General features: G+C 39.4%; 1 protein-coding gene across 3 annotated transcripts; it reads left to right on the top strand.

Annotated features, from left to right (window-relative positions):
* The first annotated feature begins 119 nt into the window (after window positions 1-119).
* LOC149625097 (uncharacterized) lies at window positions 120-27,148 on the top strand. Of its 3 annotated transcripts, XM_089851863.1 has the most exons (23): window positions 120-405; window positions 757-1,039; window positions 2,459-2,633; window positions 2,728-2,845; window positions 4,516-7,254; window positions 8,268-8,665; window positions 8,756-8,842; window positions 9,560-9,724; window positions 18,243-18,421; window positions 18,502-18,617; window positions 18,690-18,946; window positions 19,691-20,001; window positions 20,475-20,671; window positions 21,530-21,743; window positions 22,339-22,521; window positions 23,226-23,425; window positions 23,878-24,111; window positions 24,171-24,267; window positions 24,807-24,894; window positions 24,998-25,126; window positions 25,595-25,792; window positions 25,854-25,958; window positions 26,082-27,148. In XM_089851863.1, exons 2-23 carry the CDS (start codon window positions 783-785, stop codon window positions 26,229-26,231), a joined length of 6,597 nt encoding a protein of 2,198 aa, XP_089707989.1. In that variant the 5' UTR covers window positions 120-405; window positions 757-782; the 3' UTR covers window positions 26,232-27,148. The 3 variants fall into 3 exon arrangements, with proteins under 3 accessions (XP_089707989.1, XP_089707988.1, XP_089707987.1); XM_089851861.1 differs by lacking the exons at window positions 18,243-18,421; window positions 18,502-18,617; window positions 18,690-18,946; ... (10 more) ...; window positions 25,854-25,958; window positions 26,082-27,148 and having other exon boundaries at window positions 136-232; window positions 311-405; window positions 9,560-17,225; XM_089851862.1 differs by lacking the exons at window positions 18,243-18,421; window positions 18,502-18,617; window positions 18,690-18,946; ... (10 more) ...; window positions 25,854-25,958; window positions 26,082-27,148 and having other exon boundaries at window positions 2,477-2,633; window positions 9,560-17,225.
* The last annotated feature ends 23 nt before the right edge of the window (window positions 27,149-27,171 follow it).

Raw genomic sequence — 27,171 nt, 5'->3', positions numbered from 1 at the left:
TTAATTTTGTCTTTCGGCAATAATATCAGTACCTTCGACTCCAGTCCAATATAAAGCCTCCATGCTATTTTAAATTATTTTTTCGTGCCCAATCCATTTGAAGTCTAATCTATATTCCTTGTTTGTTAAGCGTTAGCCAGCCTCGATTCAACAGCAATGTGAGTGTTGTGGATTGTGGTACTCGATCGATAATCAATTTATTGACGTTTAATTAAAAGTATTTTGATAACGCGTGAGTAGTTAATTAAAAATTTTAAAAGTAGGCTTAGGTAGACATTACCAGCGATTTAATCGCCAAGGTCCTCCAAAGTTCCTAGGCTTAAAAGGTTGAATATTCATATTGACGTCTGAACGCTAAGCCTAACTAGTCCTAGTATGTAGCGTTGGCGCCTTTTACCGTTGGAGGTATTTTAAATTTCATATTATACTAAAAATTAAGGAATAATGGCATTAATTTCTAATTGACACCGTTATTAATTAGAAATTAGTAAAATGCGTGATTGATTTTGTTTATTATATGCATTGGTAATGGTATCTGTAAGGTGGCGCTAGAAATGCGTGCAAATTTCATGGTGTCTTTTGGATGGTGCCAAACTTAAGCCTAAATGTTACTTACCCCAATCTCCATTACACCCTTCTCTGTCATGAAATGTAATTCCTGTCTTGTTAAATACTTTATAAAACGTGTTATCATGAAAACTTGAAAAGATAACATCAACAAAGCTTAATGGTGTGTTTTATGTCTGTTATTTTCAGTCCAAAGACATTGATAGTCATCAATCATGTCTTTGGGGAACCTAGACGCATTGGGTGCCATAGCAACTGTCCTGAACCCAAATAACAATGATGAATTCCCTGATGGCACTGTTGAGCAAGAAACTATTATTGTTACATCAGCTGATGGCCAAATACTTGAGGAAGCGTATATTATAACGCAAGAACATCCTCACCAGACCCAAGACACTGGTCAGTTGCAACAGTCGGAAGAAATGGAAGGGGAGACCTTTTGCGATTTGGACCAATCCACTAAAGAAGCTGGGTAAGAATGTTTGAAATATTAGTGATACTTATAGAGTAGTGTCGGTAGAGAGGGGGAGTAGACTGTTTATCCCCCCTCAAGGCGCGCTTTTGTAAGAGGGGATACTGTACGAGCCTGGTAGGGGGGATGACACTGAGCTAAGAGAGTAATGTCAGTTCTACGTATGCAAACGTCATACCCTTCTATCTCTTAGCTAAGTGTCATCCCCCCCCTACCAGGCCCGTACAGTATCCCAGGGCTCCCACCAGGTCCCTAAAAGTCCTTATTTTCCTACAAGGTCCTTAATCTACCCTAAAATTGGTATTCGGTCCTTAAATCACCCTATTTTTATAAACCTCAGAAAAAGTATAAAGGTGACCTGAAAATGTCTTGTCTGAGATTTGACCAGAGCCCCAAATTTGCGGAGCTCGCTTCACTCGCTCCGGTTATTTATGATTTACTTAATGTTAAATTTAAACGAATTAATTAGCTAATTTTTATAACAATAACAACTCGTGCAAAAAGTTATTTGACTGAATTTAGACTGGTTTTCATATATGTTCGCCATGTACGTTATTGTTCAAGTTAGTCAGGGAAAACCTGGAAAAGTCAGGGAATTTCATTCCAAAAATTTTGTACGAACCCTGTAAACTTGTAAAGGTCCAAATTCTATTTCAGTGGATTTTTTTATAAAACAGTAAACATGATACGAAAATAGTTACTTCCGGAAAGTCAGAAATAATATCCTATTTTGTCGAAAAAAATAGAATAGAGTAATAGGTTCCTAACTGTTTGTGATATTTTCACAGAATAGATATCATTTTGTTTTACCAGTGGTCCCTTTTTGGTTCCTATTTTTAGAATTTAGGTCCCTATTTTTATCGTGAAAAGTCCCTTTTTCCCCTATTTATTTTTGAGATTTTGGTGGGAGCCCTGGTATCCCCTCTTACAAAAGCGCGCCTAGAGGGAGGGATAAACAGTCTACTCCCCCTCTACCACGTCATACCCTTCTATCTCTTAGCTAAGTGTCTCCCCCCCCCTACCAGGCGCGTACAGTATCCCCTCTTACAAAAGCACGCCTAGACCCTCTACCACGTCATACCCTTCTATCTCTTAGCTAAGTGTCTTCCCCCCCCTACCAGGCGCATACAGTATCCCCTCTTACAAAAGCACGCCTAGAGGGGGGATAAACAGTCTACTCCCCCCTCTACCACGTCATACCCTTCTATCTCTTAGCTAAGTGTCATCCCCCCCTACCAGGCGCGTACAGTATCCCCTCTTACAAAAGCGCGCCTAGAGGGAGGGATAAACAGTCTACTCCCCCCTCTACCGACACTACTCTATGGTATGACGTTTGCATAGTAGAACTGACATTACTCTATAGGTCGTAAAAATTTTTTTGAGAATGCGAATGTAATGTTGATATATTTTTGTCAACAGTTCAAACTTTCTTTGCAGCCAACAGTTACAACCGCGATTGATTAAAAACGAGCTTAAAAGCGCCTGGGAGACGCAGTTGTCTGAAAGTGGTTTTGTGGCCTGTTCCGTACCAGGGTGTCAGATGAAATATTCAACAGTCGCTTCCTTCGAAGACCATTACAAATTTTGTACCGGGGTAAGTTCAATTATTATTTATTGGTCTCATTTCTGTGTGAAGTTTAAAGTTTCAATATCTTAAGCTTAAAGTTTTAAATTTATATTTTTTGTAGGAAAATGGTCAAGGTGTGGAAACGTGCGAATACTGCAACTGCGAGTTTTTAACTTGCATTCAAGGCATAGAAGATCATGTTAGAAAAGAACATCCAACTGAAATAAATGATTATTGTGGTAAGATTGGTTTTACCTCAATTTGCAGGGTTGCCACAGTACCTGGAAATCCAGGAAAAGTCAGGGAATTTAAAAATGGGCCCCAAAAGTCGGGGAATTTGAAAATGGGCCCCAAGAGTCAGGGAATTTGAAAATGGGCCCCAAAAGTCAGGGAATTTGAAAATGGGCCCCAAAAGGTCAGGGAATTTGAAAATGGGCCCGAAAAGGTCAGGGAATTTGAAAATGGCCCCCAAAAGGTCAGGGAAAAGTCAGGGAATTTGAAAATGGGCCCCAAAAGGTCAGGGAAAAGTCAGGGAATTTGAAAATGGGCCCCAAAAGGTCAGGGAAAAGTCAGGGAATTTGAAAATGGGCCCCAAAAGGTCAGGGAAAAGTCAGGGGATTTGAAAATGGGCCCCAAAAGGTCAGGGAAAAGTCAGGGAATTTGAAAATGGGCCCCAAAAGGTCAGGGAAGGGTCGGGGGAATTGAAAATGGGCCCCAAAAGGTCAGGGAAGGGTCGGGGGAATTGAAAATGGGCCCAAAAGGTCAGGGAAAAGACGGGGGAATTGAAAATGGGCCCAAAAGGTCAGGGAATTTGAAAATGGGCCCAAAAGGTCAGGGAAAAGTCGGGGAATTTGAAAATGGGCCCAAAAGGTCAGGGAAAAGTCGGGGAATTTGAAAATGGGCCCAAAAGGTCAGGGAAAAGTCGGGGAATTTGAAATTGGGCCCAAAAGGTCAGGGAAAAATCGGGGAATTTGAAAATGGGCCCAAAAGGTCAGGGAAAAGTCGGGGAATTTGAAAATGGGCCCAAAAGGTCAGGGAAAAGTCGGGGAATTTGAAAATGGGCCCAAAAGGTCAGGGAAAAGTCGGGGAATTTGAAAATGGGCCCAAAAGGTCAGGGAAAAGTCGGGGAATTTGAAAATGGGCCCAAAAGGTCAGGGAAAAATCGGGGAATTTGAAATTGGGCCCAAAAGGTCAGGGAAAAATCGGGGAATTTGAAAATGGGCCCAAAAGGTCAGGGAAAAATCGGGGAATTTGAAAATGGGCCCAAAAGGTCAGGGAAAAATCGGGGAATTTGAAAATGGGCCCAAAAGGTCAGGGAAAAATCGGGGAATTTGAAAATGGGCCCAAAAGGTCAGGGAAAAATCGGGGAATTTGAAAATGGGCCCAAAAGGTCAGGGAAAAGTCGGGGAATTTGAAAATGGGCCCAAAAGGTCAGGGAAAAGTCGGGGAATTTGAAAATGGGCCCAAAAGGTCAGGGAATTTTAAAAGTTTCAGCAAAGTCTGGAAATTTGATTTTAGTAGGTAAAATTTCTGGTTCTCTCTCTTAACACAGAAAACTCTAGAGCAATCCCTAAAAATGTCTAGAATTGTTTTTATAAAGTAAATGCTCTCAAAATATCTGTTAGACTGTTATTTATAGTTAAAATGTTTCTTAATCATTTTGGTGCAACAAATACATTGGAAAACATAATGTAGAGAGTTTATTTAATCATAAGCACTTAAAACGTGCTGTAAACATTTACACTTTCGGCCTAAAAAGGTCAGGGAAAACCTGGATAAATCAGGGAATTTGGTTTTGAAAATTCCGTGGCAACCCTGATTTGTTTTGTACCTCTATTAATAAAGGGTTCGGTGGCAAGGCTTATATCTAACAAATGAAAAAAAAACACGCACACGCACTTACTTGCAGCTAAAAGAGTTGCCAGAAAAATCATAAAAGAGTGTCGCGAGAAAGAGCAACGGGCAAAAGAGTTGAAAGAAGCCAAGGCTCTCGAATTAAAAAGAGAACGTCAGAATAATCGCAATAGTTACCAGCGTAATCGACCCACTTGTTACGCGAAAAAAACACCAGCCAAATCAGACAGCGATAACAGTAAAGACGGATCCGATAGAAAAGTGCGCTTCCAAAAGGTTGTTTCCGTCATCCATACCGCGAAACAAGGTCCCGAAAATGACAATGATGAAGGAGATGTTGATGACCCTGGAATGACACCGACAAAGGACAAAGCTAGAAAAGGTCCTCCTCCTAGGAAAGATACGACTGAAGTTTTACAACTCGCGCGCAATTGGGGAGTCCAGAGAAAAACTTATTCCCGATCAGGATCATCAGCGGACATGCCACCCGGAAGCAGGGATTCGTCAATCTTTGACGATGACCCTGAACCCGAGACATCAACCATACCCGAGAAGAAAGTAATTGAACCACCAGAACCAGTTGTTGAGACTCCGACTGTGGTTCAACAGCAAATCCAGCGGGATGAAGAAGTTGTGACGTTTTTCAATGAAGACGAAGACGGAAACGTTTTGATACCAATTGAGACTGAAGGTTGCGTCACTGTCGGTAATAATGAAGAGACACCGGAAGCTGAGGATGAAAATTACCAATTGGTGATTGTTACTGGTGAATCTGGAGAGAGTCAATACATTGTTATTGATGACAGTATATCGCAAGCCTTGGCTGATGGAGTTACCCTGAATGATAACAGCGAGCTACAAGTGTCCGAAAACAGCTGCTTCAACGTTGTAACTATGCCCGATGAAGAGATAGAAGTTGCCTCGACTTACGACGCTGAGGTTGAAGTCACGGGCGAAGAGGTTGCTGAAACTGTTCCTAATGACGTACCTGAAACGGCTACCATTCAGGATATAGAGAACGATGTGGGACAAGTCGTCATACCTTCCAGTCAACCTAGCGAACCAATCGTCATACCCGCGAAGGCCAATAAGAAAGTTGCTTTTGTCGAGTCGAAACCATCCGAAGAGGCCACGGATGATTTGTTATCCTCAATGCCTTCCGCTGATAAATGGGTTGAAAGAAACCGGAAATCAGTTGAGAATAAAAAGGTCGTCATACGCAAACGAAAAGTCAAAACGACACCGCATATGGAAAGTGGTAGCGAAGATTCGAATGACCCAACTGTGGATCGATTTCAACTACCAACTCCGAAGGATTTGGCTTCGATTAACATTGGAGATGATTTTCTACCCCCGAATTTGGATAAACTCTTGGAGTTTGGTTCAGGACGGTCAGAGAAGAAGAAGACCGATATATCCTCAGAGGGTGGCGGGTCATCACCCATTCGTCAAAGCGACGTCAATGGATCCTGGGTTGAACCGCCACCGAGAACCGCGTCACCTAAACCCTCCGCGAAAACGCATACCGCCATTATTTTAAAGAATTCCGTTCCCAGTATACCCAAGATGAATCCGAGTAACGTTAAAAATGTCTCCGTAAGCACGGCTTTAAAAAGCGCCTTTGTCCAGGAAAAGGCGAAACTTGTTGAGGTGGTTTCGCAACCCACTAAAGTGGTTACAAAGACTGATGCTAAAATTGTTCCTGCACAAACCGCGTCGTCGGTTTCGCAGATACTTCAACCCGCGCAAGCTTCATCAAAACCTCATATTGTGCATCTTTCCCAGACACCGCGAAATGCCCAAGCTGCGCAAACACCCGCGCAGAAATTGCAATCAACTCCAAGTACGCAAGTTCCCAAATCAGGTCTTCCATTATCAGACAAATCTATCACATCGGACAACCAAAATCGCGCTCTTGCTGAGAAATTAGAACCATCAACGGCAAATATTTCAAAAACAGCATTTGTACAAGAAAATGCGGCATGTACCCCTACGTTCGCTAACAAAAACTCGTCAATGGCTAAAGAAGTGACGAAAGTTATTACGACAAACATCGAAAGTTCGCCTCACCATCAAGAAGAATCGAGAACGTCAAACACGAGTGAGAGTTCATCGCGAAGTTTACCTCAGATGAAGAAAATCACGTCCTTTCAGGGACTCAGCGGTTTGACGGGAAACCCGCATATTAAGATCTACACCCCGAACAGTGACGGTACCCTGGCGCCATTAGAAGATTTCTCAATCTTATCGAGCAACCCGCAAATTCGAATTATGACGCCCGAAACTGACGGAACTCTTAAACCAATGATCGTCGGAGATAACAAAGATTTAATCCTCAAAACAGTACAAAAAATGATCGCTACCGGTTCCTCATCAGGAACTATTAAAACCCACGATAATAAAATATCAGTGTTACCCGAAATTGGCGATGGTGGACAACAACACGAGATTGATATAGATACAGCAGCGGCGGCGGCAGTTGGGTTGGAGGAAAATGAGGAGAATAACTCGCGTAGCGCTATCGAACCTTTAGCAAATTCTGATGGACAAACCTCGAATTCAATCGCCATTCACGAGGCCAAGAACGAAGAGTTGATACGAATTGAGAATGAATTGATGAAAGGACCCTTAACACCTAGCAGCGTTGAGAATGAAAATTCCATCGATGTCAATTCTATAAATACCGTCGGAAGTAGCGTTACGGTTGAAACGGTAGTTAAAAGAAAAAGAGGACGACCACCGCGAATCGATTCATCAACCCCCAAAGTTCTGCCAACTAATACAACTACACCAGGTAATTAAATTTTATTTTAATTAAAGTTATTTAATTAAGTTGGGTTCATTGTTTGATACCTTCGAGTTGAATATTGATTAGTTTCTTCTTGGACTTGGCATACAGCCCAATTGTAATTGATTTTATTTTAGTTTTTGAATGGGATGATGTTAGGTGAGGTCATTTGCTTTTGTAGAGTTAGGGCGTCTTTGAGATGAGGTTGCATTTGGTCCTGGATCTCTTTGGCTGATCGTAGCTTACTTACGCGAGTAGTATTTGGGCTACCAAATAATCAAAGTCGGAATATGCGAAGTTAGTTTATTTTGCTGGTTTTTAATTTTATATAGTTTTATATTCATTATGAAATTAAGAAGCGCGATTGAAAGAAGTTTAATAGTTAAGTTTTTAACGAAGAGTTTGATAACTGTGAGTTAATTAAACCAGAAGTATATAATACTTCTCTTCGAGAGAAGTGTACAAGCACAAAGCGGGGTAAGTGTAACGTCACTCTTCCCAACATCGGATCATTTAGAGCAAGGTTACTAAACCGAATCACATACACGATAAATAGTTCCCTCATCATTACTCTATTAGCGTTTAAATATTTGGCAAGACGCATGCGCATGTGCATTTTTGTCCCACGTCAAGACGAGGTTTGTGGGATGATTGCTGGGGATTTAGTGCCAAACATCTATAGAATTCACCTTACGGTGCGATGCCCATTTGTAATTTGATGAGCGGGAAAGCAAACTAAAAGGGGGAGCCTGGGAAGAATGACGTTACATAACTAAAGCATAGGGTGGATACAGAGTGTCATCCTTCTTCTATTATCCCCTTCTGATTAAACGTAAAGAGCGGGAAATGGCTAGAATACAATTGGTTGTCAGAAAGCGTACAAAACTGTTCTCCACTGGCCCCCTTGATAACAAAACTTACCATGATCTCTCAAGGTCAAGGGGTCATTACTACATTTCTTCAAAGTCCAAGGTTCTTGTCAGTAACTTAATGTTCACTTTTTAATGTGGTAATTATAGTCCATGTGCTTCGCGCGAGTAAACCAGTTTCACCACCTCCGAGTAAAATCTTCAAACCTAACATCGGTCGCAACGATACGAGAATGACCTTGGTCAATAACAGCAGTGACCTGAGCCTCCTTGAATCCACCATGGATGAGTCATTGAGCAATGATTTTGGAAATATCAAAAGTACTTCGAACGTTTCCAAGCAAACTTCGTTCGCTTCGGTGTTGGATTCCGTTTCCGATAGCGACTCATCAAACCTGACTCCGGCATCTAGAAGGGGCGGTCCTGCCATGAGAGGAGGGAGGTACGCCAAGCGACGAGGTGGTAGAAGAGGTAGATACGCCGGAAGATGGAGAAAACCCGAAACGCCTCCCGCTGATCTTCCCCGGCAACAAATGGAGATAGAAGCTGTAAGTAAACATTTTTAGCTTTTAATCGAAGATAAAAGCTAATAATTAAGTTATTTTATTATGATTAAATTTAATTTACGCTTTCTTTAGGATTCGTATAAATGCAGCGCGTGTAAACAGGTTTTCCTTATAAAATCGCTAGCCAGAAGTCACGTAATCTCGAGGCACAATGGAATGGTAAGTAGTTGATGAACTTTTGTCGAGGGGTCGGACGTTTGTCAAAATCCCGTACACTTCGTTTGAAATCTGTTTAAAATCTCTTTCGAAAATCTCGAAATCCCGAAATCTCACGTCAAAATCTAGAAATCTTAAAATCTCGCGTCAAAATCTGAAAATTTTAAAATCTCACGTCAAAATCTGAAAATTTTAAAATCTCACGTCAAAATCTAGAAATCCCAAAATCCCTACCTTAAAATCTGAAAATCCCGAAATCCCTATTTTAAAATCTGAAAATCCCGAAATCTTCACCTAAAATCCCGAAATCTCACATTAAAATCTAGAAATCCCGAAATCTTAACGTAAAATCCCGAAATCTCATCCTAAAATCTCCCCAAAAATCTGAAAATCTCCTTCAAAATCTGAAAATCTTGTTCCAAAGCCCGAAATCTCCTTCAAAATCTGAAAATCCTGAACAAAATCCCGAAATCTTCTTCGAAATCTGAAAATCGCGTACAAAATCTGAAAATCTCCTTTAAAATCCCGAAATCTTAAAATCTTGGACTAGATTTCCAGATTTCTAAAATCTGAGTCAGAATCTCAAAATCTAGGGCAAAATCTTGAAATCTCAAAATCCCATACACTAAAATGCCGAACGTCCGACCCCTCGACTTTAAGTCTATTTTGGAACGTCGCCTCAAGATTTTTTTTCGTTTTTCGTTTTTATTTAATAAACAGGCGCGTTTAAATGACGACACCCCGATGACTGAATCAGAAATTAACGCGGCCCTTCGTATGGTATTGAAGACAAAACGATCGTTAGTTTGCCTTAACCAGGATTGCGGACGCGTCTTTCGTTCCGGACCCGGATACTTGAATCATCGGAAACTTTGCGGAGTTGAGGTAAAGTCTAATAATTCTAAACTAAGATCCGCGAACGTCGTTGATGACAATGAGGTGCAAAACTCTGATGAATCAGAAAGTAATTCTGAGGTAGAATCGGGTGTTGATAGTGTAGATTACGAAGGTGATATCGCGTCTAGCGATTATCATCCTGATGAACCGGGTGACGTTGAAACTAAGAACGTTATTACGCAATTTATTAGCGATTATCAATCCATTGGTTTATCCGAGGTAGTTAGCGATGATCATGAGGAGGTAGTTCCTGATTCTGTTATAGTTTGTGGTGAATATCCTCAAAATGAGGACATCGTTGAGTCTGAACAAGTTAGCCTTAACCAATCTAAAGAATTACCCGAATTTGACAGTGCGCGAGTTAAAAATGTCGCTAATGTTGAATTAACTGACAACTACCACCATGATGAGGGTCAGAATCAGGAATTATCGTCACAACTTGAAACTGAGTATGTACATGACGCGCCGCGAGTAGTTACCGAGGAAATTTCGATTGAATCAAACTCAAAGGCCACAAACGTAACTCGTAGTAACCCCGAAGTGTTTAGTGATTACCATTCGCGAATTATCGTTGAAGAAGAAAAATTTATAGTTGACGAAAGTGAAGAAATAAGCGAGACCGCCGCCGATAATCTCTTAGTTATACCCATTGATTCGGATAATTGGTCTCAAAGTTGCGTTGTCGGAGATAATTTTATTTTTGATGAACCGCAATCGTTTGTCGTTGGCGCCTTTGATGAAATTGCAACTAGCGATAACGGAAATTCGTGTAACGAATCGGAATTACAAATTGGAGAATTATCCGAAGCACCGGTTCTTGTAACTTCATTCAAATCTCTCGCGGAACAAGCCGTAACTACCGGTGATAAAGTATCATCGGAAGATGTTTCTTCGATAACGCAAACGGAAGTTATCGATTCAGGCCAAGATAATACGAAAGAGACGCGACTCGCGTTCGAATCTGTCGCGTTATTAAATGAAGATAAACAATCTAAAGAGATTTTAACGCCATGCGAAGATGGAGGTACGCGACAACCAATCTCAACACAGTTTGAAACGGCGGTCGCCGTGTTATTGGAAGAGACTAACGTGCCAAAGTCAATTGAAGATACGCAATCTGTGGCAACAGCAACAACTGAAACGTCATTCGATGATAATATTTCGAAGATTTCTGATAGTACCTTCACTACATCAATCGGAGATAGGGGCGAAGACTCGAGGATATCGTCGCTACAAGTTTCCCCATCCCCAATGATTGAAGATAAAGAAATTATTCAAGCGGATAAAATGAATTTGCAGTCGCTTAAAGCGGACAGAGATAAAACCGCTCCATTCATAATTACAGCAAGCCCAGCCATTACTAAAGATAAAGCTGTTTCGCAATCATTGCTGAAAACAGACACTTCATCGCGCGGAGATAAGATATCTTCGAATTCATTGCTTATCTCCGAAAAGACAGCTGAAGATAAATTAGCTTCAACTTCGATTTCGAAAACATTTGAAAATTCTCCAGCTGTTTGCTCAGAATCAATAGAAACTGTCGGTTGTATCAAAGATTTAGAACCTTCGAAGACACAGTCAATCATTGTCGATGTGACTCAAACACCGAACAGAGAACGCGAAGCATCGGAATTTTTACGTTCCGCGATGTCCTTTAAAGATCTGAAAAATTCGACGATATTCTCGCCACTAAGGCCTAGCGACGAAACCTCCAAAGAACAGACGCTGGAGCCAAGGCTTAATATAGCTGAAACTGAAACTGAAAGTAAAACAAATGAGGATCAGAGTTCGTCCAGAAAATCGCACCCTCGCAAACAAGTCATAAGTATCAAGGATCTCAAAGAAGATGAGACGTTTAAGGGTTTACAATTTGAAGACGAAGAACCCAAGGAACCACCCAAAAAACCTCCCCGAAAAAGGCCACCGCGTCTTCGTAAACCTACAACCAAAGCTGGTGGGAAGAAAGGCAAGAAGGGTTCTAAGAAACCAGCTGAAGCTTCCAGCGAAGACTCTGATTTTTTAATTGTTCCCGGACAATCTGGGAACGAGGACTTACCAGGAACTCGTGGTAAGCCAAAGAGAGTCACGAGGAATTCTAAAGGAGGCTTGGAGTCACCAAATGTTATTCCTGAAGACACAGTCTCTGCTTCCAGTAAAAGTCAAGCAAAGCTTCCAGCAACGGCGAAAAGGGTCACGAGGAACACTAAACGTCTGGTAGCTGATGATAATGACTTTGATTTAACCTCAGAAATGTCAGTTACCAGTAATTCAATTGAAACTACACCTACACCTAAATCTAAAGGTCAGAGTTCGAGTAAAAAACTATCAGAGAGTGAAACAAGGTCAAAAAGGGTCACGAGAAGTTCCGTTCCTGTAAATGACGTGGAAATTACGTCCTTAGTTTCACTTTCCGAAGACGAAACTAATACCAAAAGTCCCAGTAATAAGAAGTCAACAGTTCAGAGAAACTTGATGAAGAATAATGAACTGGATGTCCTCGATGACCAGTGTTCTTCAGATAGTGAAATTATCATTAATACAAGAAGTCCTTGTAAGCAAGACCTAAAGGATCTTGAAGACCACCTGAGTTCTACAGATGAAGAAATTTTCATAAAATCCAATGTACCAGCGCTTAAGAATCCCAGGAAAAGGGTTACGCGGAAAGGTAAAGCAATGTTGGAACCTGAGAATAGTACAAGTAATGATGACGCGGACATATCCGAAGTTGATGACCATGAGAATGTTGACGAACCTCGAAGTAGTCGGAAAGTTATAGAAAAAAGAATAAACGATCGTGACGAAAATAAGGGTGACAAGTTAAGTGAATTTAAAAGGGTTACGAGACTCAACAAAACGATAAGCCACGAAGAAAGTAGTATGGAAGTGTCCATAGAAGAACCACAGAAAACGGCAAAATCTTCAAGAGGTACCAAGGGTGGTTTTAAAAGAAACATAAAGCCAACAGATGTAGATGTCCAGAAACCCTTTAACAAGTCCCGTTCAGGAACGAAATCGCCAAGTCCAAAGAAAGGCGGTAAAATAATTACGAGAAACTCAACAGCGCAAGTCACCTCGGAAGAAAGCGAAATCGATGTTGAGAACTATAATTCCGACAAGGATGTTAGTAAAGACCAATCAACGTCCGAAAATCCAAGTGGTAATAGAATTACTAAGAACGTCGCGAGTAAATCTGAATTTAGAGTAGCTGTTAAAATGACCCGAGCAAGGACAAACTTCGCCTTAGCTAAACTCAAACGGACACTCGCGATGCAAATAATGAAACCTACAAGGAAAACCGCGGATTTTAAAGCGAAACTCACGTCAAAGAACGCAACTACTTCGATGGTCAAACGACAGTCGAAGGTTTTGAAAGCCTTAACCAAGCAAAAACTAAAAAGTCGCGGTGAACAAGGGAAAGTATCTTCAATCGCGAGTAGCGTGTCTTCCAATAAACCGAAGAAGGTGGAACCCCCGGTTGTAAAATCCAAGAAAACTGATGGTGTTGTGGTAAGCCGGAGAAAACGTTCCACTAGGAACGAAAGCGGTCCAAAAGGTGCCGGCAAGAAAAAAATTAACGTGGTTTCGACAAAGAAACGCGGCGGGATAGTAGCGCGACAGTCTAAGTTGTCTCTCGCAAGAACAAGATCTAACAAACTACTCGCATCTGCTAAGAAATCACCGCCATCCCAATTGAAAACTAAGAATCCTAAACTGTTTTTCAAGAGGTCCAATGCTAAACTTAACCTAAACAAAGTAAAATCCGCAAATTTCAACAAAGACTCGTCCAAAGACAGTTTACGCAAAGTTTCAACAACAGCATCCAAGAATTTAAAATCAAAGGCACGTCCGCAGAAACATTTGACAAAGACCAAAGCAATGGCCGTTGTAAAGAAATCCAAAAAGGAAGTCGTATACACGAAACTTCATAATGAAATTACTAAATCTCTGCGATCTGCTGGTTGGAACGAGGTATCAGACAATGTTACGTCGCCGAAGAGTGTTCACGAAGGTACTAAGAGACGTAACTCCATGGAAAATCAAAGCCATTCTGGTTCATCAAAACCGAAATCAAAAGTTTATGAACTTAAAAAGTCTTCTACAATAACGCCGAAAGTTAGTAAATCATTTGAACACACTCTGAAATTAACTAGGAGCTCGACTTCCGTTCAATTCACTGAAGGTAGTACGAGATCCGTACGAAAATCAACTCAGTTATCAACTAAAAGTAGCGTAGTTGACGCGGCCCAGAGAAAATTACTACAACAGTCTAACGAGAAGAAAAAGTCAAGTCCAACAATCGCGTCCACTCCATCACCACCGAAAAAATCAACTCCTAGCGTGGATGATACTGAAAAGTCAAAACCTCCGTCTAGAAGAAGCAGTCTTGATCAGAGTAGGGTAAAATCCCTAAGAAATACCGTCGAGAGACAAAGGCTTGCCTCGGCCAGTTATATCGCAACCAAGAAAGTTAATAAACCCGCTAAAAGCCATAATGTTAAACCCATCGCAAAAACAACTCCAAAAACTTTACCAAGATCTAGTCCTAACGTAACTCTTAAACATAAATCGACTTCGTCATCGAAATCGAGCTTTTCAGTAAGAAAAACAGCCAGGGTTCGAAAACTTAAGGTCTTTTTTGACGAACTTATGTCCATACAAGACTTGGAACGAAGGAATTCGAGCGAAAACGAACCCAGCACTTCAAACGCTACGCGTAATCAAACCGAACCCGTTAGCCCGAGTAAAGTACGTCCATACCCCAGCGAAAAGTTTAAAATTGAACGCAGAATCCGTAGCAAATCCATGACGGCCAAACTGAACATTGGACGAGTTATTAAAGCGAAAGCCAAGTTGCAAGCGGTTAAGAGTAGCAAGAAAAGAATAGGATTAGCGCTGAAAACTCAGTACGGGAGAAATAGGTCGAGGAAAGTACCATTGCTTAAAGCGTCCGCTTCCCGAGAGTCTCGAAGTTTTCAAGGAAAGACTCGATCTTCGAGTCTTCAAGCTTTAGAAAAACGTGTGCCAAATGAAAATAAGAAAGCTTTTAGAAATGAACGTAGAAAAAGTACGGACAGCAATAATTCCAGAAAGGTTAAAAAATCGAAAACTTCCGATGAGGTTAGCCTTTACGATGATGGTCTTCCGAAAGCATTTATGAAAATTAACTCCCGAGTTGGGGAAGAAGATTCAGAATCGAATGTTGAACGTAATGATAAAGACATTGAATTATCTTGGGAGAGTTACGAAGTGGAATTAGCCGCTGGTATTGATGACAAATTTGCCGACGATAGTGGAAACACGTCATCCCCAATAGCTCCCGCCGAGGCAAGTCGTGATAATATTTACGAAGCGAAAGTTGAAGTTGCGGATATACCATTAGTTAAAGCGATTCAAGATAAGATTGGCTCAATTCTTCGTAATCCCGATGAAGTAGAAGATGACGTTATATTCGATTCTGTCGTTATAAAAAATCCACCCGCCATCCCAAGCTTGAGTGTTAACACCGAAAAATATCAACCGCAATCTCGCGCTACGACACTTTCGCCACAATCTCCGAGACTTGGATCAATCTCACCGCAATCGCCAAGGTCTAAGACAATGTCCCCGCCATCGGCAAGGCCTATTACACTTTCTCCTCAAATGCCAAGACTTAAGCCGATCTCGCCAACTTCACAAAGGTTTCAGTCGACCTCGCCGTCTTCCCAAAGGTCATCGTCGACCTCACCTCAGCTGCAAAGGTTTAACGAAACTCCGAATGAAAGTCAGTCTCAAGAGCAACCTAATCTTATAAAAGTCTGCAGTTCGAAAATAAACGCGAAGATCAAGACTCGCGATTTGAGAATGGGTAAAAATATGGTTGCTCAGCTTTCGCCCGAAAGTATGACTCGAATTTTGTCCGTTAACCCTCAACTACGTAATCTACAACCACCTTTATCGCACGATATGATTCGGCCTTATACCGTGACTCCAAGAAGCGCGTCCCAATCGTCGATACACGTAAAATCGAGTGTTGTTAAACCTTGGCAAAAGACGACAAACTTTAGTCGCGAGTCAGATGAAGCTAAGCTAGCCATGAATCAGCTTAAGGCCATGAGTAGAGGACCAAAAAAACACGAAAGTCCCGAGAAATCCTTAGCGGTAATTACGTCAACTTCAACTTCAACTTCCAATATAATTCCTAAAATCTCACCGGTTGAATTAAGCGATACTCAAACTGGTGAAAAGCAAATGATTTTAAACGTAGTCGCTGATACTTCTAATCTTGAAGTTCCCGAAGAAAACCTACTGGTTGAAGTTAGCGATAATGTCGAAGTTGAAGTATCGACTCTAAGCGACGACACTTTAATTACCGCGGAAAAATCGGCGGTTGACTCGAGTGAAAGTCCGGCCGACGACGATGAAACTTCAACTTCAAAGTGTGAAGTTGACGTTGAAAATACGCTCCTTGAAGTACTCGATAATGTTGAAGTGGAAGTTACGCTAAATGATGAAATTTCAAGCGGTGAGGCGTCGCCGAAGTGTGAAATTATCGAAACCGAACTTTGCAATAATCAAAAAATAGTTGATGATGAAACTGAAGTTGTCCCCGAGACCCGTGATGTTCAAAAACGTCCCAGATCCTTAAGCGAGTCGCAAATCACTGAACATACTTTGAACACTGAAGACATTAGAGCTAGCGGTAGTCAGAGTACTAGTGAAGTTTGCGCGGGCGTTTCTAATAAACGGAAATTTATCGGTCATCCTTGTTCCGCGGTTAAAAAACGGCGCGTCTCGTGTCCCGTATTGAAACACAAGACAATTGGTAATCACTCAAACATTCGATGCAAACGGTTACTGCTCACGACACACGGTACCAAAAATTACAAATTCAGCGCGCGCCCGATAATAGACGCTGATATTGCTAAACACTAAATGCCTTGAAAAACTCAGAAATAGGCTTAGCCATACATTATTGAAGAAAAAAGAATAATATTAGCTAAGCCTTTGTTGATTTTTTATACCATATATAACAGAAGAGAAATCCATTTAATGTTGTAAAAAGTTTTTTAAACGAGATTTAATCTAGATTAAATCATAACGCGTTGATAATAATCACATTTTTAATGTAAAAAAAATAAATTTATTTAGCATAAGTCATCCCTAACATAATACGCCAAAGTATGGCGTAGATCTATTAAAATCATCTCGCTTTTTATAACGGATTAGTTTCGTTAAAGGGATAAATAGCGCTGAGACCGAATTTGTCAATTTTTATTGCAATATTTTTCATTTTTCAATATTGTTTAAGGTATATTAATATTATTCCTTCATCGAAAAATACTTTAAATATTTAATATTAATTTCAAGATGAAATTAAATAAAATGAAAATAAAAATATGCTTCACGAGAGAATCTTTAACAAAACACCTTTTTGTTTCTCCTCTGTTAAAATATATTTCTATCTTTAAACTTTTTTTGTTAAATAAAATCGTTCTTTTTATTCATCATAGATTTCTTGTGTGGCTTTTTTATTTTATTATTAATTTATTTATAAATAAACGCCTTCGGAATTCCTTAAAATTATTATTATCATCAAAATTTTTTAATAATAATGATAAATATATTGGGAAAACAAAAATGGTTTTCACGATCCTAGTGTCGCATAATTTTATTTTCAATGTAAAATTAAAAGAAAAAGAAAAAAAAACGCGATGATTTTCAAGAATTGATTAGTTAACTCTTCTTCTTTAATTAATCCACATTTATTTTGTGGATTTTTGGAAAGGTTTTTTCACATTATTTATCATTATGTATTGAAATTTTTATTTGAACTCATATAGGCCTAGAAACACTTACGTAATAGACTTATGACATTCTACGGACAATTTAAATTTTAAAGGGAGTACACTGCAATTCTCGAAAGTTTAAATTGAGTCGCTTGATTAACGCTATTTTTTAGTTCGTGCTAGAAAATGTTATACGGAAACCCCTTATTTATTTTCGTGTGCACTGAGTTCTAATATGCCGGAACCATCTTGTTTTCCTGTCGTTATTCAAAATCAAAGGATTAATGATTATAGGTATCTTACATAAATTACTTATGATACTGCGCGGACAATTTAAATTTTAAAGATAGTATAGTGCAAATCTCAAAAGTTTAAATTGAGGCGGTTGATTAACGCTAATTTTTAGTTTTTCGCGTTTGTCCTGGAAAATGTTATACGGAGACCCCTTATGGCTGGCTGGTTTCGTGTGCACTAAGTTCTAATATGCCGGGGTTTCCTATAATTATTGTATTTAGCCTTTGTTATTCAAAATCGAAGGATTTTATTCCCTTTAGCATGAAACATTTTAGGCATAAATTAGACCAGATTTTTAATTAGCTTCTATAGATTACATTAAGGGCAACTCAGACTTTTCGTATCAGGTAGGTTTTTCTTGAAATATATTCAAAGGTTTGTATAACGCCCCTTTTATTAAATTCTAATAGTGTTAAAGACGAGATTTTATTTAATTTTCGTGATAGGTTGCCATGATTAAGTGCGACATTTGTAAAGAGGAGGTGATGGAACCCAAATATAACGCTCATAAGCTAAAACACGCCAAAGAATTGAAGCGGCAAGCGACGGAATCAGATACGGAAGATATGAATGATGACGATGTTCCATTGGTCAAGAAACGAACAACTAGAAGAGCCGCTCTTATGTAAGTTCGTTGGCAAAGACCGTGACGGTTGCTGTCAAAATTTAAAATCGCGCCCTTGACACTGAAAACTTTGACAACAGGGCGAACTCGCGACTTGAAGAGTTCGTAAAAGCCGAACGCGTTGACGAAGATGGTAAAGAAATATCAGACTCGGAACACGATGCCGATGAAGAAACCCTTCAATCGGAAGTCGAAGGTATCTTTTCCTTAAGGCTTTGCCAAGCATTTTGTAGATATTTATTTATACAATTGATAAACTGAAAATCAGGTAAGCCTAACGCGAAAGACAAAGATTATACGGCCCCTGACGAAGAAAGCGAAAAATCGGATGACTCGAGTGAGGTTTCTATGGACGAGATGCCAGAAGTCGCCGCCACTCACAACCTCGAATGGTTTAGAAATAAACTCGAGAAAGATTGGGCCAATCATTACAGAAAACCCACGAAGCAATTAGTTGACGCCGAGCAAAAACGCCAATGGAAAACGGAATTGCAACAAAATAATTATATAAGTTGCAAAAATGAGGTAATACAACTTCTTCTCGAGTACAACGTCATCCGAGGGGTCGGACGTTCGGCATTTTAGTGTACGGGATTTTGAGATTTCAAGATTTTGACAAAGATTTTGAGATTTTGCCCCAGATTTTGAGATTCTGACTCAGATTTTAGAAATCTGGAAATCTAGTCCAAGATTTTGAGATTTCGGGATTTTAAAGAAGATTTTCAGATTTTGAACGCGATTTTCAGATTTCGAAGAAGATTTCGGGATTTTGTTCAGGATTTTCAGATTTTGAAGGAGATTTCGGGATTTTGAAGGAGATTTTCAGATTTTGAAGGAGATTTTCAGATTTCGAGGAGATTTTCGGATTTCGAGGAGATTTTCAGATTTTGATTTTAGGATGAGATTTCGGGATTTTACGTTAAGATTTCGGGATTTCTAGATTTTAATGTGAGATTTCGGGATTTTTGGTGAAGATTTCGGGATTTTCAGATTTTAAAATAGGAATTTCGGGATTTTCAGTTTTTAAGGTAGGGATTTTGGGATTTTTAGATTTTGACGTGAGATTTTAAAATTTTCAGATTTTGACGCGAGATTTTAAGATTTTTAGATTTTGTCGTGAGATTTCGGGATTTCTCGATTTTCGAGAGAGATTTTAAACAGATTTCAAACGAAGTGTACGGGATTTTGACAAACGTCCGACCCCTCGACGTCATCCGTGGTGGATTCACGATAAAACGTTAACCCGAACTTTGTTTCTAATATATCCAGGGTTGTAATAAGAGATTATTATCAATCAGCGCGTGCGTTAAGCATCAACAATTGTGCGGAGATGAGGCGTTTTACGTTTGTTTACTTTGCACGACCTCGCGTCCAGCTAAATGCAAATCTGCCAAGAAATTTTACATGCATCTCAAAAAACATAAAAAGAGCACCAGTTCCGCAAAAACTGATGGTCAGCCGAAAAATATCGGCTATAGGAAATACTTCGAAGTTATTCCCCAAGCGAGGAAAGCGGCTAACACCGGAAGTCTGGACAAACTTGAACTCAACCAGAAATTAACTAAATACGCCTTTAAATTGTAAGTAATGTTAAATTTTGGGGAATTATATTATACCAGAAGTATATAATACTTCTCTCCGAGAGAAGTGTACCAACCACAAAGCGGGGTAAGTGTAACGTCATTCTTCCCAACATCAATTTAACATTTAGAGCAAGGTTACTAAACCGAATCACATACGCGATAAACAGTTCCCTCTATTACTCTATTAGCGTTTAAATATTTGGCAAGACGCATGCATGCTCTTGTGCATTTTTGTCCCACGTCAAGACGAGGTTTGTGGGATGATTGCTGGGGATTTAGTGCCAAACAATTATAGAATTCACCTTGCGGTGCGATAGTTACCCATCTGTAGTTTGATGAGCGGGAAAACAAACTAAAAGGGCTCACTCGCCTGGGAAGAATGACGTTACATAACTAAAGCATTAAGAGGATACAGAGTGTCATCCTTCTTCTATTATCCCCTTCTGATTATACAAAATGTATTTCTTAAGTTACGAAAACCATCACACTGCCGAAACGTTTTCGGGATTCCGGCCCCTGAAATCCGATTGGATGTTAGTAAATAATCCTAATGATTATCTGCCCAAAGATCAAGAATCCGTAAATTTCAAAATCCAACGTTTAAACGATGACTCACCGACCTCGTGGTCAAAATTAAAACTTTTTGAGGTTTTTGAATCAAAATCAGGTTGGTACTAAATACAGGGTTCATACAAACCTGGAAAACCGGGAAAACCTGGAAAAATCAGGGAAATAAATAGTTGACAAAAACCTCAGGGAAAACCCAGGGAAATTTCGAATTTTTAGTAAGATTCAGGGAAATCAGGGAAATTTGCGTCAAACGGTGGCCGAGTAATTAAGCAAAACATTCGTGAACATACCAACCTCCATAGGATTAACATTACACTTTGCTTTGGAGGCTCATAACTCTGGTTCTACTAGAGATACGGGGATGTCCTTTGAGTATGTTATAACCCTATTTGTCCTCTTTCCAACAGTACTAAAGACTTAGGGCTTCGACAAACAGGGGCCGAGTAATTAAGCAAAATCTCCGTAAACATACCCCCCTCCATAGGATTAACATTACACTATATTTGGAGGCTCATAACTCTGGTTATATTAGACATACGGGGATGTCCTTTGAGTATGTTATAACCCTATTTGTCCTCTTTCCAACAGTACTAAAAACTTAGGGCTACGACAAACAGGGGCCGAGTAATTAAGCAAAACGTAAACAAACAACCCTCTCCATAGGATAAACATTACACTATACTTTGGAGGCTCATAACTCTGGTTCTACTAGAGATACGGGGATGTCCTTTGAGTATGTTATAGACCTATTTGCCCCCTCCCCTCCTTCGTTAACATTTGCTCCATAGGATACTCTATATACGGGAAAAACCTGGAAAATTCAGGGAAGTATATGGGGAAAAACCTGGAATTCTCAGGGAAATTTGTTTTCCAAAAGTTGTATGAACCCTGTAAATAATTTTCAAAGTTTGTAAACTTAAGTCTGGATTATTATACGCGATTAATTTTGGTTTAGAACCTGTCGAGCACATAACGTTTAACGCCGGTGGTCCCATTTGGGCCAGCGCGTGGTGCCCGACGCCTCTTACCGAGGCTGCTTCCAAAGAAACTGAGCAACACGCCGCGATTAGCGTTAGTTTAGATCCCGATAATGAGCATAAAATGACTGACATCGCGAAATGCAAAGGATTAATACAAATATGGAATTTCGGAAATTTAAATAATAAAATGTAAGATTGATTTTCTCTTGAAGGGAGGGTGAAGTAGAAAATCAAGTGATGGTTTTTTATCTATTCTTCTGCTAATTATAAGACCAGTCTGCATCATAGTGAAACATTCAGGAAATACCAATTCCGAATGATTTTAAAATTATTTCAAATTAGGTTCAGATTTTAAGGATTATTTTAAACAAGGACTTCCGACCAATCGCGTAACGCTTTGCCTTTTTATTAACAAAATTCTCGTAGCACGCATGCTCCATGTCTCGCGCCACGATTGTCACGACGCGCGCCTAATTTTATCAAATCTCGTGATAAATTTCATTCGACACGGAACGTGCCACGAGAATTTTGTTAACAAAAAGGCAGGGCGTTACGCGATTGGTCTGAGGGGCTTCTTTAAAATTATCCTTAAAATCTGAACCTAATTTGAAATAATTTTAAAATCATTCGGAAGTGCATATTTCCTGAATGTTTCACTACGCAGACTGGTCTTAAAATTGGTGGAAGAATCGATAAAAAATCACTTGATTTTCCACTTCACCCTCCCTTTAAGCAGATGTGTTAGGTTTAAGTTTTAGTAACTACTATACTTTGTTTTGTTCAGTTTGAAGTCAACTCCTCGGTTAGTTTTGGCAATAGGTCATAATTACGGTGAAATTCGAGATATGCAATGGTGTCCTTCTGGTTGTTGGGATCAACCGGATGAAACTTTTCAAACTCAGGCGGTTTTGCCACGTATGGGTCTCTTAGCCGTGGCATGCGGTGATGGATGCGTTAGAGTACTCAGGTTTGTCCTTTTCATCATCGTATTACCAATAGAGTGCTGTCAGTTGTGACGTCAGATCCAAGGTTAAACGTCACGAGTCTGCCTTTAGCAATGGGCGGCCATGACAGTTACCATTTTTTCTCTATGGGAAAACAACATACAGGGAGCCCACCGGTCCTATAATTCCTATAAATTCCTATATTTTTGAACCTGTCCTATATTATCCTATAATTTCACGAAAGGTCCTATAATATCCTATATTTTTGACTTAGTCGAAGTTTTCGTATAGTTTAGCGTCAAATTTATCAAAATTTAGTTGTCTCTTTTATCGTGATCACATTTGAATAGACACCGAAATTGTGGAGCTCGCTTAGGATTTTTTATATATTATATTATGTTATATTTTAATTAAGTTCTTCTGAGTTTTCAAAGTAAAATCCAATTTGTTATTTTTTATTTTTTTTGGGATTTTTCTACATAGTTTAAGCCCAAAATTGTATTATATTAGAGCATTTTTAGTCCTATATTTTCCTATAAAAACACATCTTTTCTCCTATAAAATCCTATAATTCCGGAAAAAAATTACTATTTTTCCTATAAGGAGTTTAAATTTAAGAGTGGGCTCCCTGAGCATGGGTGACGTCACACTGGCGCTTCTGAGAGCACTCTATACACTCTTTTAAACACGCGAATCATCGCGTTATTATTTTATTTTTACGACGCAGTATCCCACATCCCGACTCGTTAGACCACGATTTAGCCAAAAGTTCCAAAAACACTTCCAAAATTTACGTCACAAACCCCGTGTTTTTAATGAACGCTCCGGAATCTGGGATAGTTTCTACTAGTATAAAATCATGCTGTACCTCAATCGCTTTTGAAAAAACTGACGGACATGGAAAATTAGCCGCTGGTTATGGTAATGGTAAGTGGGGAAACTATTAAGTTAAATCAGAAGTGAGATGAGACTAGAAGTGAAGGGCTGCTCTAGCATTGGTGGTAATTTATCCTGGCACTAGTGAACAAACTTGAGGATTTTATGCCACCGCTTCCATCGCGCAATGCCTACACTAGAGAGAAAAATATTGGTCGAGTTCCTTACAAAAACATTTCCTATCCCCTTCCCCTCAACCTAAAGCCGCGGAACACGGACGCGGGTGCTGGAATCTAGTTCGGCCGTCTACCGCCACGAGCGTCTCACGTTTTGGAGGGAATATTCCGAAACCGCCACCAGAGGGCCAACCGTTGGTGTGTTATCAAGAATATTCACTTTCGCCTAGTGAAGAATTTGGTTACCTCGATACTCCTTTTCTCATCTCACTTCTGGTTAAATTTATATTTCTTAAAATGTAACGAAACGATTTGACGTCAATCTAGGTTTAGTTAGCTTATGGGATCTTCGGAGTAACTCTCCTCTAGTCGTTGCTTGTCGCCGTAGACCCGCCTCGCGAGGAGTGACCCCTTTACCTCAAACTCTCCGACCTTTTCATATATTTCAAGCCCAGTCTGCCTCCGTTTCCGCTTTGACCTTTAGTTGCGTACCAAACGGAAGGTTTATCGCCACGTGCGGTTTCGATAGAATTACAAAAATATGGGATCTTGATGATACTAGTAAGTTTTTATTTGTTTATTATAATTTCAGTTAAAAAACTTAATTAATTTGCGTTTAGGTTTACCGTACGATACTTACAAAAAATCTTTGGGTCGTGATATTGCTTGGTCGTGTCATTGGGCGGGTTATTTTATGGCCATAGATGACGCTTACAAGTTAGTAATTAATCAAACTTTGGATTAAGGGCCTGATTTTACCAGGGGTGTGCGAGTACTCGGTTCGAGTATCGAGCCGAGTACTCGACTCGATACTGATAACAACACATTGAGACACTCGAGACAGATTCGAGTAGCTTTTTAACATCTTAAATACTCGACAAATACTCGAATCCGAGGCTTACAACTATAGCAGACGATGAGTTCATGAGCATTTATTTTGAAAATCACCTGTTCAATGTTTAATTGATCACTAACAATCTTTTTGAACTAGTTAGATGTTAGATATTGAAAATCTTCGTTATTTTCAAGAAATTTACAAAATTGCTACTCGACAAGTCAATAATTGAGACTCGATAATTACTCGAAAGAACAAACAAAATTTGACCTATCTAAATACTCGATACTCGAAAGTATTTTTGATACTCGGACTCGGCTCGAAACCGAAAAAACGGGACTCGCACACCACTGGATTTTACACTGTTACGTGTTTCCCAACACTCGGGATGATTTTTTAAAGTAATTTAATTCATTTTTAGCATTACTACTATGAATTCCATATTCAAAGAATGTGGTTATTTTGATGTTGGACATGTAAGCGTATCAAACCACAATTCCTGCATATGGGTAAGTTTTTGGACTAATTAAAGAGAAAGTTTGGGACTTGGGTAACGTAACATTATGCCTTAAAGAGTATTTGTTTATTATTATCGGTGATTCGCATCTCTAGAAAACATCAATATCCGATTGGTTAAATTGCGAAGCCACTTGCGACGCGGCAGGTGCCGTTAATATGACTGTATTACCCCTTCTAAATGAAAATATTCAAAATTTAAAGTCACTTAAAGGCAAAAGATGGGTAAGAAGCGAAGCGATCTTGTTGTTTCTTACAATATTACGTAAAAGCAGGGATAGATTTAATTTTAGAAGTAGGAATGGAGAACGGTTAGTATTCCGACTCATAGCCCAGTATAGAGCCCCTCCCTCCAACACGTAACGAAAAATTTAAATTATCTTATTGGCTCACTTAAACTACGTTTTGATGACGTTGCTGAGTACGGGGACGGCGAAAAATACGTAGTTCTTTTTTACCACTGTCGCTATGACCCGCCTCTTCTTTCATACCCCCCTCCCGCCTCTTCTTTCATACACCCCCCCCTCCCGCCTCTTCTTTCATACCCCTCCATCCCGTCCCGTGGAATGGGGGTCCGTCCGGGACTTCGACGCGCGCCCACATTACTCTATTCTCCATTCCTACTTCTAAAATTAAATCTATCCCTGGTAAAAGTGTTTTATACGAACCAAGCATTAATTTATGAAATTAAAGCCCATTTATACAACTAAATTGTGCCCGTTGGTGGAAGAACTGGGGACAAAGAATTCCGAAAGTTTGGAAACAGATTCGAAAAAAAAGGGTTCGAAAAGCACGTCCCTTTGTTTGAAGAATGATCCTTCCTTATTCACGTACAATACGCGCGAAAAAATAACGCAGAAATATGGACTGGTCTTCGTTGACGCGCCTCTGGTATGTTTCCCTTTTGCCAAGGCTTAATTGTGGTTACAAATTTTTTGATCTTTGGACTTAGAGCTCTTATAATCAGTTATCGTCACCAGAAGCCCGTTCTATGACCCATTTAGAAAATATTCCTGAATTATATCCTGGACAATATCAAATCGCGTCCGTTAACAATGTAAGTTATTTTTATTTTTACGCCATTTATTGAAAATCTGAAGCCCATTTTTTTATTTTTCCTCTGTTCTTTTAAATTAATTAACTCGAAATTTAACGCTAATTTGAATTAATTTGCGTTAAGGTTTCTTGGAATCCGAATTTGGGATCACAATGTTGGATCTTAAGTGCGGGGCAATCGGGTTTGGTTCGTTTAAGTTGTTTTTCCGCGCTTAAGGTACCGTCAATTAATCGATTATTAGCCAAAGTTAGTAAAGATAACGAAAGGACATGACCGCGTCTTTAGTTTTCCACCAAAAAACTTTAATTAAACAAATACTGTCTCGTTAACTAAGAAAGAAACGTCGTCGTTAAAGGGTCTGTGAAAAGGCACTCGGCGGGTGGGTAAACATTATTTGAAATACGTCACAGGCACGTGACTGAGAAAAAGGCGTGGTTAAAAGAAGCTTAGTTGGTTTAATTTCGAAAACTACCACTTCAGGGAGGGAATTGGCGCTGGAATCTCGCGAAAAACCAATGACTAGGTGTCCAGTTCCACTCCATTTCGAGTCTTTGTAACTTGACGTCACGTGGTGTTTGTGACGTATTTCAAAAAAATTTAACCCACCCTCCGATGCGTTCTTTACAGTCCCTTTAACCCTAACTAAGCCAGACCAAGGCTTATATTTAGTAAGTTGTAATGTAAATAGTTTTTGTACCATAAAAAAATAACAACGGGAGAATTATTATCAAAATATACTTTTTGTTTTCCAAGCTTTAATAGTTTCGGTTTAAGTATAAAAATAAAATTTACAGCCGGTGTAAGTTGCTATGAATTATTTCAAAATTCAAACAAGGAATATGAATGATCTAAGCCAGCCTAACACTAATTTTTAAATAAAAAACCACTTATCTATCAAGATTCTTAAATGTTTTTTTTTTTTTTTTTTTTTTTATTTTTTTTTCTTCACTTTTGTCCTGTAGGCTGTTTCAAAAGAAACGTTAATTTGCAATTTTAAAATTTATTTCCTTGTTTGATTTTTGACTAAAACAATTAAATGCAATTGTGTTCTTTGATTTTGTTTTTTTGACGCAGCATTGTTGTGGTAACTTTTATCACGTGTCTGTTAAATTAATCACTTCCATTTTCATAACATTCATTATTTAGAAATCATGCCCATTTAAAAAAATAAAATACCCTTTGGTCATCTGGCTGTTGTGTCTATTTTTAATGT

Source organism: Phalangium opilio, unplaced genomic scaffold (genome assembly GCF_054372755.1).
Source record: "Phalangium opilio isolate 3A_F unplaced genomic scaffold, DU_Popi_V2 ptg000105l_1, whole genome shotgun sequence".
NCBI lineage: Eukaryota > Metazoa > Arthropoda > Arachnida > Opiliones > Phalangiidae > Phalangium > Phalangium opilio.
This window is presented reverse-complemented; position numbering and strand designations above follow the sequence as displayed.

Bases quoted from the DNA above. Each gene is read 5' to 3' on its own strand.
- LOC149625097 (XM_089851861.1), top strand. From the start codon at position 783: ATGTCTTTGGGGAACCTAGACGCATTGGGTGCCATAGCAACTGTCCTG. The intron at 2,846-4,515 runs GTAAGATTGGTT...ACTTACTTGCAG, and splicing joins TGAAATAAATGATTATTGTG to CTAAAAGAGTTGCCAGAAAA. The intron at 7,255-8,267 runs GTAATTAAATTT...TGGTAATTATAG, and splicing joins AACTAATACAACTACACCAG to TCCATGTGCTTCGCGCGAGT.